The sequence below is a fragment of the Oncorhynchus keta genome, chromosome 17 (genome assembly GCF_023373465.1).
Source record: "Oncorhynchus keta strain PuntledgeMale-10-30-2019 chromosome 17, Oket_V2, whole genome shotgun sequence".
Lineage (NCBI taxonomy): Eukaryota > Metazoa > Chordata > Actinopteri > Salmoniformes > Salmonidae > Oncorhynchus > Oncorhynchus keta.
In genome coordinates, this window is record NC_068437.1 from 371,393 (window position 1) to 391,837 (window position 20,445).

At 40.9% G+C, this 20,445-nt stretch overlaps 1 protein-coding gene across 3 annotated transcripts in view; it reads right to left on the reverse strand.

Moving 5' to 3' along the window:
- Positions 1-4,168: 4,168 nt before the first annotated feature.
- si:ch211-272n13.3 (ankyrin repeat domain-containing protein 26) overlaps positions 4,169-20,445 on the reverse strand; it is an 88,174-nt gene continuing 71,897 nt past the window's right edge. For all 3 annotated transcript variants that reach the window (XM_035790361.2, XM_052465214.1, XM_035790362.2), the window contains 3 exons: positions 18,871-19,114; positions 15,703-15,748; positions 4,169-8,649 (listed from right to left, as the gene is read on the reverse strand). In XM_035790361.2, coding sequence (XP_035646254.1) covers positions 8,492-8,649; positions 15,703-15,748; positions 18,871-19,114 — 448 coding nt within the window. In that variant the 3' untranslated portion in view covers positions 4,169-8,491. The remainder of the gene's footprint in view (positions 8,650-15,702; positions 15,749-18,870; positions 19,115-20,445) is intronic.

Here is a 20,445-nt window from a genome sequence, read left to right on the forward strand (position 1 = left end):
CGTACTTTTTGAAGAAATGTCCTCTCGTCTGATGAAACTGTTTGGCCATAATGACCATCTTTATGTTTGGGGGAAAAAAACGAAGAACACCATCGCAACCATGAAGAACTGGGGTGGCAGCATCATGTTGTGGGGGTGCTTCACTGCAGGAGGGACTGGTGCACTTCACAAAATAGATGACTTCATGAGAAAGGAAAACTATGTGGATATATTGAAGCAACATGTCAAGACATCAGTCAGGAAGTTAATGCTTGGTCGCAAATGGGTCTTCCAAATGGACAATGACCCCAAGCATACTTCCAATGTTGCGGCAAAATGGCTTAAGGGCAACAAAGTCAAGGTATTGGAGTGGCCATCACAAAGCCCTGACCGCAGTCCTATAGAAATTTTGTGGGCAGAACTGAAAAAGCATGTACGAGCAAGGAGGCCTTACTAACCTGACACAGTTACACTAGCTCTGTCAGGAGGAATGGGCCAAAATTCACCCAACTTATTGTGGGAAGCTTGTGGAAGGCTACCTGAAATGTTTGACCCAAGTTAAACTATTTAAAGGCGATGCTACCAAATATTAATTGATTAAACTTCTGACCCACTGGAATGTGATGAAAAAAATAAAAGCTGAAATAAATAATTCTCTCTACTATTATTCTGACATTTCCCATTCTTAAAATAAAGTGGTGATCCTAACTGACCTAAGACAGGGAATTTTTACTAGGATTAAAAGTCAGGAATTTATTTTGTGACGCTTGCACACACGACGTGTCCGGTCTGGGCAGCATGTAAATGAGGCCTGACAGAAGAGCATAAGTGAGGCCGGGCACTAATTTTGGATGATTAGGCCTGGCTCGCAGTTGGCGTTCCAATTCATCCCAAAAGCGTTCGATGGAGTTGAGGTCAGAGCTCTGTGCAGGCCAGTCAAGTTCTTTCACACCGATCTCAACAAACCATTTCTGTATGGACCTCGCTTTGTGCACGGGGGCACTGTCATGCTGAAACAGGAAAGGCCCTTCCCCAAACTGTCCCCAAATGTACAGAACCGTCTAAAATGGAATTGTATGCTGTAGAGTTAAGATCTCACTTCACTGAAACTAACGGGCCAACCATGAAAAACAGCCCCAGGGTATTATACCTCCTCCACCAAACTTTACAGTTGGCACTTTGCTTTGGAGCAAAGTAGTGTTCTCCTGGGACCTGCCAAAACCAGATTTTCAGTTTTCTTTCTTTTGACATGGAAAACAAAATTCAAAAGGCACTTGAACATCTGAGAATTTTTTTTGCAGGTGCATGGCAACAGTTCAACAAGATGAAGGAAAAAGAAAACCGCACACTGCTCTTTATAGTATCACTGATATTTAATAAGCTTATGTATCGGCCACACGGCCTTCGTCGGAGCTTTTGTGATTTTTTAAAAATTAGCACCCTTATGTAGACCTAACCCCACCCACATCCGTTCCACACATCGAAAGGGGTTGGAGGCAAAGGAAAAACAAATAAGTGTCCACAATGAGGACATAGCAAGTTTTAATTCATCATTGGGAACATCGTACGAACAACAGAGTAATCTTAAACAGGGACATAATTCATGTTCAAATTCACAACATAACATACATAGGCATTTCGTCATTAAGTCCTTTAGGAAATAATGTCTGGAGGGTGAAAATCCCAAAACATTATCTTTTACTAGGAGTATTATTAATATCACCTCCCCTGTCTGATATCTTAACTTTCTCTATGCCACAGAATCTAAAAAGTTAGAAATGTAATTCTTTAGGATATTAAAATGTACGGTGACTGGTTAATCCCTGTCGTTTCTCCTGATTGAACTTTTATGTTCACTTATTCTCTGTTTGAGAGAGCGGGAGGTTTTACCGACAAAGCAGAGCACACATGGGCATTTAATAATGTAAATAACATGGGTGGTGGGACACGTAATAATGTTATTTATTTGGAACCTTTTTCCTGTATAAGGGTGGCAGAATTCATCATATTGTTGCACTGCGCGCATCCTCTGCATTCATAGCTACCGTTTGGTAGGCGGCGTAAAATACTTGGTTGATTTTGTTTTGTGGATGGCAGTTGGCATGAACCAATTTATCGCATAAATTGCGACCTCTCCTTTACACAATAAGTGGTGGATTTTTAAATTCAGCTGGCAAAACTGGGTCCGATGATAAAATATGCCAATGTTTCTTGATCACACCTTCCACTTTTCGCGAGTTCAAAGTATATCTAGTTGTGAACATCACGGAGTATTATTTATCTTTAGCAGGTGTTTTTGTAACAGTTCGTCTCGTGTTTTTCCCAATGCCAAATTAAAAGCTTCATCCACACATTGTGACGAATAGCCTCTTCTTGGAAACCTAATGCGCATCTCCGCTGTTTTTTCTAGATAATCCTCTGTGGAGTGGCATATGCGGCGCAGTCTGAAAAACTGGCTTCTTGGAGGTCCTCTTTTTAATGGCTCAGGATAGAAGCTGTCCCTCTGCAATAGAGTATTTATCTCCCTTTCTTTTCTATACAGAGTTGTAAACAGGGTTCCATTTGATTTCTCAATCCATATATCGAGATAATGAACACGTTGAGAGTCACGTTCAATAGTGAATTTGAGATTAGGGTCAATGTCATTGAGTAGTGCCATACAATCTGACAGCTCTTTTTCAGTTCCTTCCCATATGCAAAAAAATGTCGTCAATATATTCTCATTATTAACAAAACCTTCAAAAAGATCCACACAAAGGTTAGCATAACTCGGAGCGAATGTAGAGCCCATCGATGTGCCATTCGTTTGGAGGTAGTATTAATCATCAAACCTAAAATAGCTGTACGTCAAAACATATTCAGCCAGCTCTAGAATTACGTTTTTTGGTTGATATTCATTAGTATCTCTGTCTGCCAAATAGTGTGCGAGTGCTATATAGACTCGACATCTAATGTGACCAAAATACAGTCTTCTTTTAAACCCGTTCCCTCTCTCATACAGAGAATTAGTGAACATAAAAATTCAATCAGGAGAAACGACAGGGATTACATTTTGTGGCATAATATTGAGTAAAATAGAATGTTTTGGGGATTTTCACCCTCCAGACATTATTTACTAAAGGACTTAATTATGAAATGCCTATGTATGTTATGTTGTGAATTTGAACATGAATTATGTCCCTATTTAAGATCACTCAGATTTTTTTCATACGATGTTCCCAATGATTAATGAAAACTTGCTATGTCCTCATTGTGGTTTTACAGACGTGTTTAATAAGTCTTATTGATACACTTTTGTAATATTTATGAAATGCATATTGTTATATTTGGCAGTACTTATTTGTTTGTCCTTTGCCTCCAACCCCTTTCGATGTGTGGAACGGATGTGGGTGGGGCTAGGTCTACATAAGGGTGCAAATGTTAGTTTTTTTTTTTTTTTTATCACAAAAGCTCTGAAGAAGGCCGTGAGGCCGATACGTAAGCTTATTAAATATCAGTGATACTATCAAGAGCTGTGTGCGGTTTCCTTTTTCTTTTGAGATGGAAAATAGGAGTATGGTACATTATTGTGACAGAACTACTATCAAACCCCCTGGAGCTGACTGCAATGCATTGCTTGTCTGTCATACAATAATACAGGAGGAACCACTGATGTGGAGGGAAAAAAAACAGACTACTGAGGAAGTAAATTATTTTCTGTCATGTTCAGTCCCAGTAAACATTACATATTCTTGAACTGTGTAGGCAGTGCCGGCCATGTCTGAAGCTGTCTATAGCAGACACTATGAATTATGTACAGTAGCACTGCCACATTTTTTTAGTTGTAAAATAGTGTTTAATTAGTCCAGGTTTGACTAATTTGAGGCCACATTATTAATTTACCAACAAGATAGGGTAATGTCTATCAATGTTAAAAAAAAATAAAAAAAATAAAAATAAATAAAAATAAAATATATATATATATATTATTTGCACAGTATTGAGGTAGACCAGTTGAAGATGGTTTTGTTTTGATTAACAAGTGTGACTTTTGCCTATCGACTTGCTAGCTCGTTATGGGGCCATTGGGTGGGAAAGAGATATCTTTTAGTTTTCCCAAAGTCTATTATTGGTTTGACTGGCAAGCGGAGAGAACAGAGTGGCAATCAACAGAACAGCATTATAGAAACAGAATGACCCACTGTGGAAATGATTTGTTTTATGCATGCGTTTATTTTCAAAACAATCTCTCCAACATGTCTTAATCACATTCCGTCTCTATTTGTATGGCTCCCTGTTCTACAACTTGATAATAATGTTTGAAGTTGTGTCTATAAAAGAATGAAAAAATAATTATAAAGCAGTCAAGTCTGTCAGATGTGCCCATCGAACTGTAAAGGAAACAAGTAAATGTAACCAAATTTGAATATAGCAACATCAGAAGATGACAGAGGACTGATCAAAGGAGAGAGACACAAGGGATGGGGGCATCATAAACACACTACAGACCCTAATTTTAAGAAGTAGAGGGGAATGCGGTTTTAAAAGTGTATGACATCAAGTTTCAGACATGAATGATTTGTGGTGTGTGTGTTAGGAGTGAGGAGGGTGTAAAATATGTCAAATGAGCTAATGAAAGTTGGGATCACAAATGTGTGTACAATCTATACATGAAAAATGAACAAATGTTTGTAGACTTTTATTCATAAATTTACAGATCTTCTGTAATGTACTGTACACAGGTTCAGATGGCTATTCTCTTTTTCCTTAAATCTTTTTTTTTATATATAGCAACTGTTGACCTTAAAAAAATACTGAAATGTACATTTTTTTGTAACTAAGATCAAACAAAAACTAATGTAACGAGGTACTACAAAATATGGGTACCCTGTTTAACTACAGAATATCCTCGTTTGTCTCATTCAAGTATATGTTGTGCATTACAACAACTACAAAAAAACAGGACAAAACAGGAAAAAAACATATTGAACCATTACACGGCACATACCAAAAAAAGTGATATCTTGGTAATGTTACTCATGGTACATACATCCAATACTATAAAATATCCAATAAATCAATACCATAAAGTAAATGGCAAACAATTTAAGACAATCTGTACGCAGGAACCTATAGTGTATAACACACTGTACTGAAAAGGACTGAACCATAGAAAAAAACAGATCATACAAGAGTAACAATACTTAAGAACTTATATGTGTATGTATACATGTCTATATATACACACGTCTGCTACTAGCCCATTGAAACGCATTCAATAACAGATTTGTATATGGAAAAAGGTTAAAAAAAATTGAAAGGAAGCTTGTTTTGAAGTGTCTGTCCTATATATGTGATAAGATTATTATATTTTTCAGCAAATATTTAACCCCTTTTTTTACGCACTAAACTACTTCCATATACTCACCGGACAGTTTATTAGGTACACCCATCTAGTACCGGGTCGGACCGCCCTTTGCCTCCAGAACAGACCGAATTCTTTAGGGTATTCTTCAAAGGGATGTTGGTCCATGCTGACCCGACGGAATCACGTAGTAGCTGCAGATTGGACGGCGATACATTCATACTGCCAACAGCCTGTTCCATCTCATCCGAAAGATGCTCTATTGGGTTGAGGTCTGGGGACTGAGCCAGGCCACTCAAGTAAACTCTACTCACTGTCATGTTCCATGCAATGTTTTTCCACTCCTCAATTGTCAAGTGGTGTAGAAGGCGTGTCCCCTGGTACTGCTTCTTCTTATTTATAACTGATAAGAGTGGAACTCAGTGTGGTCGAATGCTGCAATAGCCCACCCGTGACAAGAATCGACAAGTTGTGTGTTCTGAGATGCCGTTCTGCACACCACTGTTGTACTGCAACGTTATTTGTCTGTTTGTGGCCCGCCTGTTAGCATGCACGATTCTTGCCACTCTCCTTCGACCTCGTTCAATTAGCTGTTTTCGCCCACAGAGCCCGAGACATTGTAGTGCGTGAAAAGCCCAGGAGGGCAGCCGCTTCTGAGATATTGGATCCGGTGCGCATCGCACCGACGATCATACCACGCTCAAAGTCACTTAGGTCACTCATTATGCCAATTTTAGCATTCGATCGAACAGTAACGGAATACCTCAATGCCTGTCTGCCTGCTTAAAATACCAAGCCCTGGCCACGTGACCCACTGTCTGTAGAAGTGATCCATTTTAGTGAACGGGGTAGTGTACCTAATAAACTGTCTGGTGAGTGTACACTTCGATTAATTTTTTAAACTGCTACCGGGTGAGTCTTCAGAGGAGTCTTGTGAGGTATGTGGGCATCTCAGAGCAAATCATGTATGTTTTCGTTCGAGTCTCATCTTTCCATAGAGGGGTCATAATAGGGATGTCTCATGGTTTGACAAACACAGTTGTAGCGCTGCCATCTTTCACCGTAGATGATGAAGGCTGACATCGGTGAATGTGTTGGATTGAGACGTAGCCCATGCAAAAAACAGATATCTCTTGCTTAGAGATTTTTATGAAGATGTTTAGATTATATGTCTAAGGGGGCGTGGACATTGTCTCCAGGTGGTTAATAACAAATATGTAAAAAATAATATGGCTTTGAAAAAATAAATATGATAAAAAAATATCATGCCATCTTTCTCGTGTATACAGTACATTCCGAAAGTATTCAGACCACTTGACTAACATTTTGTTAGGTTATAGCCTTCTAAAATGGATTAAATAAAACATCTCAATCTACACACAATAGCCCATAATGACAAAGCGAAAACAAGTCGAGAAATGTTTGCAAATGTATGAAAAATAAAAAAACTGAAATACCTTATTTACGTAAGTATTCAGACCCTTTGCTATGAGACTCGAAATTGAGCTCAGGTGCATCCTGTTTCCATTGACCATCCTTGAGAGGATTCTACAACTTGATTGGAGTCCACCTGTGGTAAATTAAATTGATTGGACATGATTTGTAAAGGCACACACCTGTCTATATAAGTCCCACAGTTGACAGTGCATGTCAGAGCAAAAAACAAGTCATGAGGTCGAATTGTCAGTTGAGCTCCGAGGCAGGATTGTGTCAAGGCACAGATCTGGGGAAGGTTACCAAAACATTTCTGCAGCATTGACCAAGCCCAAGAACACAGTGACCCCCATCATTCTTAAATGGAAGAAGTTTGAAACCACCAAGACTCTTCCTGGAGCTGGTCGTCCAACCAAATTGAGGAATCAGGCGAGAAGGGCCTTGGTCAGGGAGGTGACCAAGAACCTGATGGTCACCCTGACAGTGTTCCTCTGTGGAGATAGGAAAATCTTCCAGAAGGACAACCATCTTTGCAGCGCTCCACCAATCAGGTTTTTAATGGTAGAGTGGCCAGACGGAAGCCACTCCTCAGAAAAAGGCACATGACAGCCCGCTTGGAGTTTGCCGAAAGGCACTGAAAGGAAACAAGAATATCTAGTTTGATGAAACCAAGATTGAAATCTTTGGCCTGAATACCAAGTGTCATGTCTGGAAGAAACCTGGCAACATCCCTATGGTGAAGCATGGTGGTGGCAGCATCATGCAGTGGGGATGTTTTTCAGCGGCAGGGGCTGGAAGACTAGTCAGGATCGAGGGAAAGACGAATGGAGCAAAGTGCAGCGAGATCCTTGATGAAAACCTGGTCCAGAGCGCTCAAGACCTCAGACTGGGGCGAAGGTTCACCTTCCAACAGTACAACGACAACGCAGGACTGGCTTCGGAACAATTCTCTAGATATATCCTTGAGTGGCCCAGCCAGAGCCCGGACTTGAACCGATCTAACATCTCTGGAGAAACCTGAAAATAGCTGTGCAGCGACACTCCCCATCCAATCTGACAGAGCTTCAGAGGTTCTGCAGAGAAGAATGGAAGAAACTCCCCAAATACAGGTATGCCAAGCTTGTAGCGTTCGAGGCCATAATCGCTGCCAAAGGTGCTTCAACAAAGTACTGACCAAAGGGTCTGAATACTTATGTAAATGTGATATTTCAGTTTTACATTTTTAATACATATCTAAAAAAAACTGTTGTTGGTTTGTCATGATGGGGCATTGTGTGAGGGGGGGGGAAATCGATGTAATCCATTTTAGAATAAGCCTGTAATTTAACAAAATGTAGAAAAAGTCAAGGGGTCTGAATACTTTTCGAATGCACTGTAAGTGCAATGTGCATCACGTCTGTTTCCTTTCTTAAAAGACGTAGAATAAAGAGTAAGCATTTTTGGGGAATGTGTTATAGCGGAGTGGCTTTACCCTTTAGTGTTTTTCTCAATGTGCATGTTCTTTTTATATAAGCATGCATTGATGAGGCCCAGGGTGATGTTCATTAGAGCACCAAACGGGAGAAAACAGAATGAAACGGAAGGAATACCTGGACTTAAAAACGTCATTTTTGCCTTCCATTGCAAAACGTTTCCCACCGTGTGCCCTAATAAATGCCACCCAGGTCATGGTAAAGTGGACAGTTGTGGCTCCCTTTGGGTAGCCCAGTGCTGCCTGGCCCTGCTATGGGTTGGTCAAATCATATAGTTTTTCTTGAGCACTTCCAGGTACTGCTGTGTGGCCCTGCTGACCGGGTCCTCCACCACACTGAGACCCCAACCCAGGCTAGTAGGGGAGCCTGAGGCAGAGCCCACCGGAGACATCCGGGCAGAGCACTCAAGCTCTGCTGTCGCTGAAGAGAGAGAAGACAGTGAGGGGAGAGAGAGAGAGACAAGGAGAGAAAGAAATTATTAAAGGTAACGAAATGTCAAAATCATGTTTTTCATGGAATTGGATGATATTGGATGAAACCAGATCAAAGTATGAAAATTGACTGTTTCTACATGACTAAAGTTTGATCATAAAGTTACTGGTCCCCTCCCCCATGTCAAACACTTGGATTCAGGAGTTGGGATTATTAAGGGGATAGAGTGGCATCACCCTAATGCTTGTTTAAATACACCAACGGTAACATCATATTCTATTACCTAATTTAAATAAAGATGTAACCAACATCGAAGGTGTGTTTTCAGAGGGGCGTGGTTTATAAAGCTAGATACAGTTGAAGTCGGAAGTTGACATACACTTAGGTTGGAGTCATTAAAACTCGTTTTCAACCACTCCACAAATTTCTTGTTAAACTATATTTTTGGCACGTCGGTTAGGAAATCTACCTTGTCCATGACAAGTCATTTTTCCAACAATCACTAACAGATTATTTCACATAAATATCACAATTGCAGTGGGTCAGAAGCTTACATACACTATGTTGACTGTGCCTTTAAACAGCTTGGAAAATTCCAGAAAATGATGTCATGGCTTTAGAAGCTTCTGATAACGGATGTCAATTAGCCTGAGTCAATTGGAGGTGTACCTGTGGATGTGTTTCAAGGCCTACCTTCAAATCAGTGCCTCTTTGCTTGACATCATGGGAAAATCAAAAGAAATCAGCCAAGACCTAAAAAAAAATGTAGACCTCCACAAGTCTGGGTCATCCTTGGGTGCAATTTCCAAACGCCCGAAGGTACCATTTTCATCTGTACAAACACCATGGAACCACACAGCCGTCATACCGCTCAGGAAGGAGACTTGTTCTGTTTCCTTGAGATGTACTTCGGTGTGAAAAGTGCAAATCAATCCCAGAACAAAAGAAAATGACCTTGTGAAGATGTTGGACCACCTAAAAGGCCGCTCAGCAAGGAAAAAGCCACTGCTCCAAAACCGATATAAAAAAGCCAGACTACGGTTTGCAACTGCACATGGGGACAAAGACTGTACTTTTTGGAGAAATGTCCTCTGGGCTGATGAAACAAATATATAACTGTTTGGCCATAATGACCATCGTTATGTTTGGAGGAAAAAGGGGGAGGCTTGCAAACCGAAGAACACCATCCCAACCATGAAACAAGGGGGTGGCAGCATCATGTTGGTATGCAAGTATAAACACCATGGGACCACACAGCTGTCATACCAGGTAGGAGACGGGTTCTGTCTCTTGGAGATGAACGTTCTCTGGTGCGAAAAGTGCAAATCAATCCAAGAACAGCAACAGCATCATGTGGGGGTGCTTTGCTGCAGGAGGGACTGGTGCACTTCACAAAATAGATGACAACATGAGGGAGGAAAATTATGTGGATATATTGAAGCAACATCTCAAGACATCAGTCAGGAAGTTAAAGCTTGGTCGCAAATGGGTCTTCCAAATGGACAATGACCCCAAGCATACTTCCAAAGTTGTGGCAAAATGGCTTAAGAACAACAAAGTCAAGCCCTGACCTCAGTCCTATAGAAAATTTGTGGGCAGAACTGAAAAAGCGTGCACGACCAAGGCGGCCTACAAACCTGACTCAGGTACACCATCTCTGTCAGGAGGAATGGGCCAAAATTCACCCAACTTATTGTGGGAAGCTTGTGGAAGGCTACCCGAAACATTTGATACAAGTTAAACAATTAAGGCAATGCTACCAAATACTAATTGAGTGTACGTAAACTTCTGACCCACTGTGAATGTGAAGAAAGAACAAAGCTGAAATAAATAATTCTCCACTATTCTTCTGACATTTCACATTCTTAAAATAAAGTGGTGATCCTAACTGACCTAAAACAGGGAATTTGTCAGGAATTGTGAAAAACTGAGTTTAAATGTATTTGTGTATGTATGTATGTAAACTTCCGACTTTAGCTGTAGCTACTCTACTGGTGCCAAAATTTTACTGTAGGGAGTCAGCAAATATAATTAAACAGTACCAGTCAAAGGTTTGGACACACCTTCTCATTCAAGGGTTTTTCTTTATTTTACATTGTAGAATAATAATGAAGACATCAAAAAAATGAAATAACACACATGGAGTCATGTAGAAACCAAAAAAGTGTTAAACAAATACAAATATATTTTATATTTGAGATTCTTTGAAGTTGCCACCCTTTGACTTGATGACATGTTTGCACACTTGGCATTCTCTCAACCAGCTTCATAAGATAGTCATCTTGTGTTCCAAGATGGCATAGCAGTCAGACGTCTGTTATTGTCATCCCGTCCCGTATATATCGTTTTCTTCCAAAATATTTTGCATATATTTTTGATCTCAATTTCCATCTACGGACTGAACATACTCTCCGGCAACACGCCTCACCCAATGTGGTACGGATCTACTAGCTAGTAGTCAGTTAGCCACTGCTAGCGGTCATCACCGTTAACTCGGACATCAGCCAGCCTCAGCCCGTCAATTCCTGCCAGTCTGAAAGCGTGATATCAACCTAGAGCATATCGGACTGATTTTCTCTACCACATCTCCAGATTCATACTGCAAGCTCTGAACCTTAACACCGGGTCATCGCAGCTAGCAAGCTACTCCTGGTTAACGCCTCTGTCCTGAAGCATACACCAGTTAGCCTGGAGCTAGCCTCAAGCTAGACCCATCTCCCAGATAGCCGAAGAGATTCCATCAGACAATTCCTGGGCTACAATACCTCTCTTGCCAATTGGCCTGGAACCTTTACTGCCGTCGCGATCCATCATGACTCGTCTGCCGTCGTAACCGTCCGAGAGGGTTTCTACAGGCTCTTCCGTTGTGACGTCCCCCGCAGGCCCATCTGCTAGCCCCAGCCTGTTAGCTGTCTGAATCGCTGTGTCTCCAGCTCGCCGAGCTACTCACTGGACCCTATGATCACTCGGCTACACACGCCTCTCCCTAATGTCAATATGCCTAGTCTACCTGGCATTCCTGACATTTCCATCCCTAACTATAACATTTTCCATCTAGATAGAGCTGCCAACGGGAGCGGAATTGCAATCTACTGCAGAGATAACCTGCAGAGTTCTGTCATATTATCCAGGTCTGTTCCCAAACAATTCAAGCTTCTACTTTTAAAAATACACCTTTCCAGAAACAGGTCACCGTTGCCGCTGGTTAAAACCTTTTTGGGATGCAATCCCGTTAACGGGATGATATGACAACAGCCAGTGAAAGTGCAGGGCGCAAATTCAAAACAGAAATCTCATTAAAAAAATTCCTCAAAACATACTGAGTGTACTCAGTGTCCGATTTCAAATAGGCTTTACGGCGAAAGCAGCACAAATGATTATGTTCAGTCACCACCAAGCCACAGAAAAACACAGCCATTTTCCAAGCCAAAGAGAGGAGTCACAAAATGCACAAATAGAGATAAAATGAATCCCTAACCTTTGATTATCTTTATCAGATGACACTCATAGGACTTCATGTTACACAATACATGTATGTTTTGTTTGATAAAATTCATATTTATATAAAAAAATCTGAATTTACATTGGCGCGTTACATTCACTAGTTCCAAAAACATCCAGTGATTTTGCATAGCCACATTCAACAAAGCAAACCATGTGATAATCTGAGACGGCGCTCAGAACAATCAAGTGAAAATAGTGCCATGTTGTAGTCAACATAAACCATAAATTACATGCTAAAATTCCCTTACCTTTGATGATCTTCATCAGAATGGAATCCCAGGTCCACAATAAATGCTTGTTTTGTTCGATAATGTCCGTTATTTATGTCCAATTAGCTACTTTTGTTAGCGCATTTGTTATACATATCCAAACACTTGTTCTGGTCAGCATTACTTCGGACAAAAACTTCAAAAAGTTATATTACAGGTCGAAGAAACAATCATTAGAATGTTTTATCATTAATCTTCAATAAAGTTCCAACCAGAGGAACCATGGAACGCAGGTAGCTAATCATGTGAAATGCGCATGACCAGGAAATGGCTGACTGGCAGACACCTGATTCATTCTGCTGTCATTCAGTCCCATAACACAATAGAAGCTTCATTCAAATTTCTATAGATGGTTGACATCTAGTGGAAGCCCTAGGAAGTGCAACTTCATTAATATCCCAAGGGGATTTAAATGGGAACTGTGTTGAATACATACCAACTTCAGATTTCTCACTTCTTGTTTTGATTTCTCAGGTTTTTGCCTGACAGTCATCACTGTCTAGCATCCTGACCAACTTGTCCCTAAAACACCAGGATCTCAGCGAGCAGGCCTTGAGTCCATGGTCAAACGACCACCCCTCATCACTGAGCGCTCCCTAAAACACTTCAGCGTCCGGGTATTCTGGGAGGATATTGACCTTCTCGTCAGTAGAAGATGCCTGGTTGCTCTTCCAAAGGGTTTTCCTCACCATCTTAAATAAGCATGCCCCATTCAAAAAATGTAGAACTAAGAACAGATAAAGCGCTTGGTTCACCCCAGACTTGACTGCCCTTGACCAGCACAAAAACATCTTGTGGCGTTCTGCATTAGCATCGAATTGCCCCCGCGATATGCAACTTTTCAGGGAAGTCAGGAACCAATATACTTAGTCAGTTAGGAAAGCTAAGGTTAGCCTTTTCAGACAGAAATTTGCATCCTGTAGCACTAATTCCAAAAAGTTTCCGAACACTAAAGGCCATGGAGAATAAAAGCATCTCCTCCAAGCTGCCCACTGCTCTGAGGACTTATAGATCCAGCAAACAGGATGTAGTCTATCACAGTGCCATCCGTTTTGTCACTAAAGCCTCATATACTACCCACCACTGTGACCTGTATGCTCTCGTTGGCTGGCCCTCACTACATAGTAGTCGCCAAACCCACTGGCTCCAGGTCATCTATAAGTCTTTGCTCGGTAAAGCCCCACCTTCTCAGCTCACCATAGCAACACCCACCCGTTGCACATGCTCCAGCAGGTATATTTCACTGATCATGCCCAAAGCCAACACTCACTTTGGCCACCTTTCCTTCCAGTTCTCTGCTGCCAATGACTGGAATGAATTGCAAAAATCACTGAAGCTGGAGTCTTATATCTCCCTCTCTAACTTTAAGCATCAGCTGTCAAAGCAGCTTACTGATCACTGTACCTGGACACAGCCAATCTGAAAATAGCACACCCAACTAACGCATCCCCAAATGATTACTTACCCTCTTGCACCCCAGTATCTCTACTTGCACATCATCTGCACATCGATCACTCCAGTGTTAATGCTAAATTGTAATTAACTCTATGGCCTTTACCTCCCTACTTTTCCACATTTGCACACACCGTACATAGATTTATCTATTGTGTTATTGACTGTACGTTTGTTTATGTGTAACTCTGTGTTGTTTTTGTTGCACTGCCTTGCTTCATCTTGGCCAGGTCGCAGTTGTAAATGAGAACTTGTTCTCTACTGGCCTACCTGGTTAAATAAAAAATTTTAAAAAATGTGGAATGCATTTCAATTGCTAAAAGTTATTTTTGTGGACTTGATCTCCTTCTTAATGAGCCAATCAGATGTGTTGTGACAAGGTAGGGGTGGTATACAGAAAATGGTATTTTACCAAATTGGGCTAAGTCCATATTATGGCAAGAACAGCTCAACTAAGCAAAGAGAAACGACAGTCCATTACTTTAAGACATAAAGGTCAGTCAATCCTGAAGGACACCAATAAGAAGAAGTGACTTGTTTGGGCCAAGAAACACGAGCAATGGGACTGGTGGAAATCTGTCCTCCGGTCTGATGAGTCCAAATTTGAGATTATTATTTTTTGAACGGATGTTCTCTGCATGTGTGGTTCCCACCGTGAAGCATGGAGGAGGAGTTGTGATTGTGTGGGTGTGCTTTGCTGGGGACACAGTCAGTGATTGATTAAGACTTCAAGGCACACTTAACTAGCATGGCTACCACAGCATTCTGCAGCGATACGCCATCCCATCTGGTTTGCGCTTAGTGGGACAATCATTTGTTTTTCAACAGGACAATTACAACACACCTACAGGCTGTGTAAGTGCTATTTGACCAAGAAGGAGAGTGATGAGTGCTTCATCAGATGACCTGGCCTCCACAATCACCAGACCTCAACCCTATTGCGATTGTTTGGGATGAGTTGGACCATAGAGTGAAGGAAAAGTATAAAAAATATCACGACAGCGGTGATAGAAACAGGCAGTTTCGGTGCAATTTTAAAAACACATCTTTGTGTCGGTAAAACGTATAATGCAAGAAATGGAGGTGGAAACGCCAAATATGTGCAGACATTGATATAATAACCATCATATCGAAGTCAACTTGGAGTCGCGCAATGACATGCTGTCTGTGATCCTTCCACTACGACTCGGAAATCCATGTCGTTTAATTTAGGCTACAGATCAAATAAAATATAATGAACTTCACAAGGTGGTGAAAGTGGCACCAAACGGAGCTTGTTTTAGGGTCTTATTCTGGTGACATGATCAATGCTTTACTGCCATTTTGACAAATAAAAACATTATTGCTCTTTTACCACAATCCACCCGCAGATCCTACACACACCGTATCTGCGAGCTGTTGTCCAGCGTAGGCACATTTTCTTTTAATGTGGATTTTTGCATGAAACTCTGTTGCCAATTGGATTGAAACATAGCTGTTTGAGTTTGAGTTGCTTAGTGTATCACCAAATTGGCTCCCCGCCCACTAAGCCAGTCTTTGCAAACTTCCTGGCATTTAGCCATGAGAGAATGTACTTGATATTTATAGGTGATGTTTTAGTCACTCAAAAGGCTATTTTACATGGGAATCAGAATGACTGTTCGGAAACTTTAAATTCTAAGCTAGTGTGTAAAATATATATTTTTTGCAATAATCTGGACTTGTTCTTCTAGTATTAGAATTTAAAAACAAATACATAATTTCCAGATCTGAAAATACAACCCTGTTATTTTGTGTTATGATATGAACTTAATCAAGTCCCTGCATAAACACTTACCATGGTCCAACTCCTTTGATATGTTTCTCTCCAATTCATTCTGCATCTAGAAAAGAAGAGGAAGCATATTCTGAGATATTGTGGTATAACCAAAATCTTTATCACTGCTGTGGGCTTATAGACAAGAAACAAGTTCACCATTTTTATTTTATTTTAAATAATAGATATCCTTATAAAACAAAAATAACTTGTACCATCTGAAAAGTAGAAGACCACTTTCCATAAAAAGAGGGAAATTGCCCGCTTTACTTGTTGGTATTAAATCCACTTAACATAAGCTAATGTTGGTAAATTGTGCTTGATGAAAAAAGGCATACAGAACTGCATGAGAAAAAGCACTGCAATTTAGCAACACAACAGAGCATGCAAGCAAAGCTCTGCTTCAGCCTAAATGGAAACCGAATGGGGTTTCTATAGTGATCGAATTACGCCAAATGAACAGTGTTCACTGTTACATTCTATTACTGGGATGTCAGTGGCAGTCGGTGACTTTTAAGATGAGGGAAGATGATAATTGTTTTTATGAGCATGGCCTTATTTCTATTGCAACATATTGGATGACTGTCACTCATATTCCATTCACCAAGCTCGATGTAACATCGATAGGTTTAGGCTATGAACATGATACTGATATTTTCAGTTTAAGAAAGGCTTTTCAACAGAATCGGAGGAATGAATACACCCCTGATTACACACAAACAGTTTTCATAGCAGCCACATACAAAGAGCATGATCATTTTGCCGTTGTGTAATTCCTTCTCGCATCTAAGCGCTCTCCTCCTTTTACCTTTTCCATTCGCTTTTGGACTTCAGTACACAACCCATCAGCTGTGACCAGGAAAAAAATACTTTCCAAGCCAAAACATATAAGCTAACGTCATGGTTCTAGTAGCTATGTTGACTAACACGTTAGCTCAGTTGGTAGAGCATGGCGCTTGTAACGCCAGGGTAGTGGGTTCGATTCCCGGGACCACCCATACGTAGAATGTATGCACACATGACTGTAAGTCGCTTTGGATAAAAGCGTCTGCTAAATGGCATATATTATTATTATTATATTAATCACACAGTAGTGTACTGCAGTTTTGCAGTTGCAACAGCGGGCCCCGGTGGCAAGAAATTAATACAACCAAAACCTTAACTTGTAAGAGTTCCAGCGTTGGATAGCCATAGCCACCTAGCTATGATAGCATCCCTCTCCATTTGATACAGGTGTTTGAATAAGCTAAACTAGCTAGCTGCATTTGCTACCTAAGCGAGATGTTTTTTTTATAACTAAATATAGCTAGCTCTCTCACTCTCTTGCTTCTACAGTTTTAAAGAAATGTATTGCTGTGCTAACTAGCTGTAGCTTATGCTTTCAGTACTAGATTCATTCTCCGATCCTTTGATTGGGTGGACAACATGTCAGTTCATGCTGCAAGAGCTCTGATAGGTTGGCAGACATCCTCCGGAAGTTGTCATAATTACTGTGTAAGTCTATGGAAGGGGGTTAGAACCATGAGCCTCATGGGTTTTGTAAAGAAGTCAATGTATCCAGATGACGGAGGCTTGGTGTCCTTCAGCTACACCATGGTGCTACCCTACAGAGTGCTGTTGAGGCTACTGTATACTGTAATTGTGCAACAGTGTGTTTTAATAAATTATTTGGTGACATGAATATATTTAGTATAGTTTTATATAAAAATGATAACTAATATTTCACTATTTTATAAAAAGTCTCTGAGGAGCCTCTCGTTAGATAATTTCAACAAGCACAACACCTCAGCAAGACAATACAGTAGCTGCATTTGCTGCAGTTTTATTTAACAGATACAGAACACATTGTATTTCATTTAAATCTAGTCAATTGTTTCTGAAACATTTGTGTGCAAATGAATGATATCCCAAACCAAATCGTTACTAAAGAATAGTAGTTTTGACATCTGTGACAACTGGCCTGCGTTGAGTGGGACAACGCTGCGGGAGGTTCAGATTTAAAATATAGGCCTATAATGTAGAGCAGAGTCTCCAACCCTGTTCCTTGAGAGCTACCATCCTGTAGGTTTTAGCTCCTGATTCTAATAAATAAGCTGAATCAGGTTAGTTGCAACTGGGGTTGGCGCAAAACCTACAGGAGCATAGCTCTCCAGGAACAGGCTTGAGAGCCCTGATGTAAAGCAACCATGCCTCTCTGACATGTAGAATAAGGAATTACACCTGGTCTATACATGCCATTTCTGTGTAATGTTTGCCAAACTGAACGTGACCCTGTATTACTTAATTGGACCCTGGTGCAGCTGCAATGGGTAGCCCTAAAGCTAACTGATCTAGCACTGGGTGCATACACTGTCACCCACCCGGTGCCCCAGATTTTTGACCATTCTATTTCTCATAGAGAAATCTCCACCCACCTGGGGCACTGGCCAAGCTAAAACAAATTCACCCGCTCTCACATGCTGTGAAACCACGGTTGTGTGTGAAGTGTTGCAAGCGTGGGCCAATGGGAAGGTGAGGGGAGAGGCCCAATGTGAGGGGGAAAGGGGAGGGTCAGAGGAGAGTGAAGCAGCAGCATGAGCTAACACACACCTACACACCTGGTCATGAGTCTGGCTGAAGAGAGGAGAGATGAGAGACAGACTTTTGAGCTAGAAGCTGAAGGATTGAGAAATAGAGAGGTTAGGCACAAAGTCCCACTATAAGAAAACTCTAAAAGAATAGGAAGGAAGGAAAGATGGCAAGAGAAGAATAGAGGTGATACAGGATGGACATTTAGTCATATATAGGTCTAGTGAGAAAAGGAAGAAAGACAGCATTTGGGAAAAAAATGTAAGCAAAGCATTAGAACAGTTTTGTCATTCAGCTTCATTTAACGACAGACACTTATACCTTTTTTAAATTACAATGTAACTACACTGCATGTTACATAAAAACAACATAAAAAGTACACTGCTAACTCACAATTATGACACCATGGAGATGGGATATGTTACAAAAATGGTCAAAAGTAAACCAAGGCAACCTGAATGCATGGAAACCCAATGCAACATCCACACAAGTTAAAAAGGTTAGTTAAGTCAAGTCAAAAATATACTAAATCTCAAAAATCGTGAACTATCCCTTTAAGCAATGTGGAGCACAGTCCCTGTATATTTGCTATTGCCATTCAACATTCAGTCAGCCTGTTACCTTAGCCAGGTAAGCCTCCACCCTGCTGCTCTGACCCCCATCCCCCAGGGGGCTAAGGAGAGGCCCTCCCAGGCTCCTGTTGAGGGGGCCCAGCGTTGCCCCGTAGGCCCCCACCGACCCCAGGGAGCCCATGTCCAGAGGCCCGCCCAGGCTGCCGTTGACAATGCTGCTGGCTATCAGGGACTTGCTGCGGTGGCGCTCGCTCATCAGCTTGGTGTTGGCCTCCGCCAGCCGCTCATTGGACCTGGGAGGGATGACGCAGAGAAGCACCATGACTGGGGGTTCAGCTTTCAGATTTGGGGTTGCAAAATTCCGGAAATGTTCCCAAAATTCCCAGGTTTTTCAGAAATCCTGGTTGGAGGATTCCTATGAATCAGGAGGGAAACCTTCAACCAGGATTTCCCAAAAAAACTGTAATTTGGGGAAAGTTTGTGGAATACAGTACAACCTCAGAGAAAAAAAAAACTGTGGTTTCGCAGCGTGTCAGAGGGTGAGTGGGTGAGTAACGAACTGACAGGTCAACCAAATAGGCAGTTCAACCAGGACATTAAGCATATTCTGTGCAACAACAAAAAACTTTGGAAACACTTTACTGTAGGTGTCCTTATGCACGCGTTTATAAAGCCTTTATAACATCTATATAACACAGAGGGGTGAGCAAACGTTTTGGCTTGAGGGCCACATTGGGATTTAGAAAGTCAACGGAGGGCCGTACAGATACTTTTTTTACTGATCTCTTTGTCAAAAAAAGGGCATCTTCTTTTAGACGTTCATGAGTTTTAACCCATAATGATAATTTCAGTCTTTCGGACAAGTAGGAGAGATTTTTTACTTTTCCAAAATCTCACCTCACTTGTCCAAAAATACAAAATGTTTTGTAACAGCATTTTTACATTAATGTAGGATGCAAGGAACCACTTTACAAAATGAAATGCATTACTATCTTTTTTTTAAGGGCGTCCCGCCATCGATCGGGCGATACAAAGTATGTCTACGGTTCAAAACAGACTCTGGGACAGTTCTGGAAGAACAGATCCAAAATTCATACAACCACTGCACATTAACATTTTTAAGAAAAGCAATAAGCTGATGAAACAGATCAGACCCTTTATCTTAAAATATTGAAGTTTTATTTATTCATATTATCAGCTCAATAAAGCACACATGGGTGTAGGCTAGGATTAAGCCTTTGGCAGCAGTACAAAAAAAGAATGTTGATTTGAAAACCAATAGATGAGAAAAATGCTTGTTTCAAAGGCATTTTAAGTATTTCTAAAATAATTCCCTGAACGTGCGGTGCATTCGGAAAGTATTCAGACCCCTTGACTTTTTACACATTTTGTTATGATACAGCCTTATTCTAAAATGGAATGGATATGAAGCAGACCAAACCATTATCAATTTCTAATGGTCCAATGAAGATTGATGCAGGGGTGTGGATAGGCTCACTTGAACAACCTATTTTAGGCCCTGCAGTTATTATGCAACTTGACTCTACACTGAACATCTCTAAAGGAAAGGTGACGTGGCAAATTGGACAACTGCAGGGATCTACAGTTCAGAACCATCCTATTG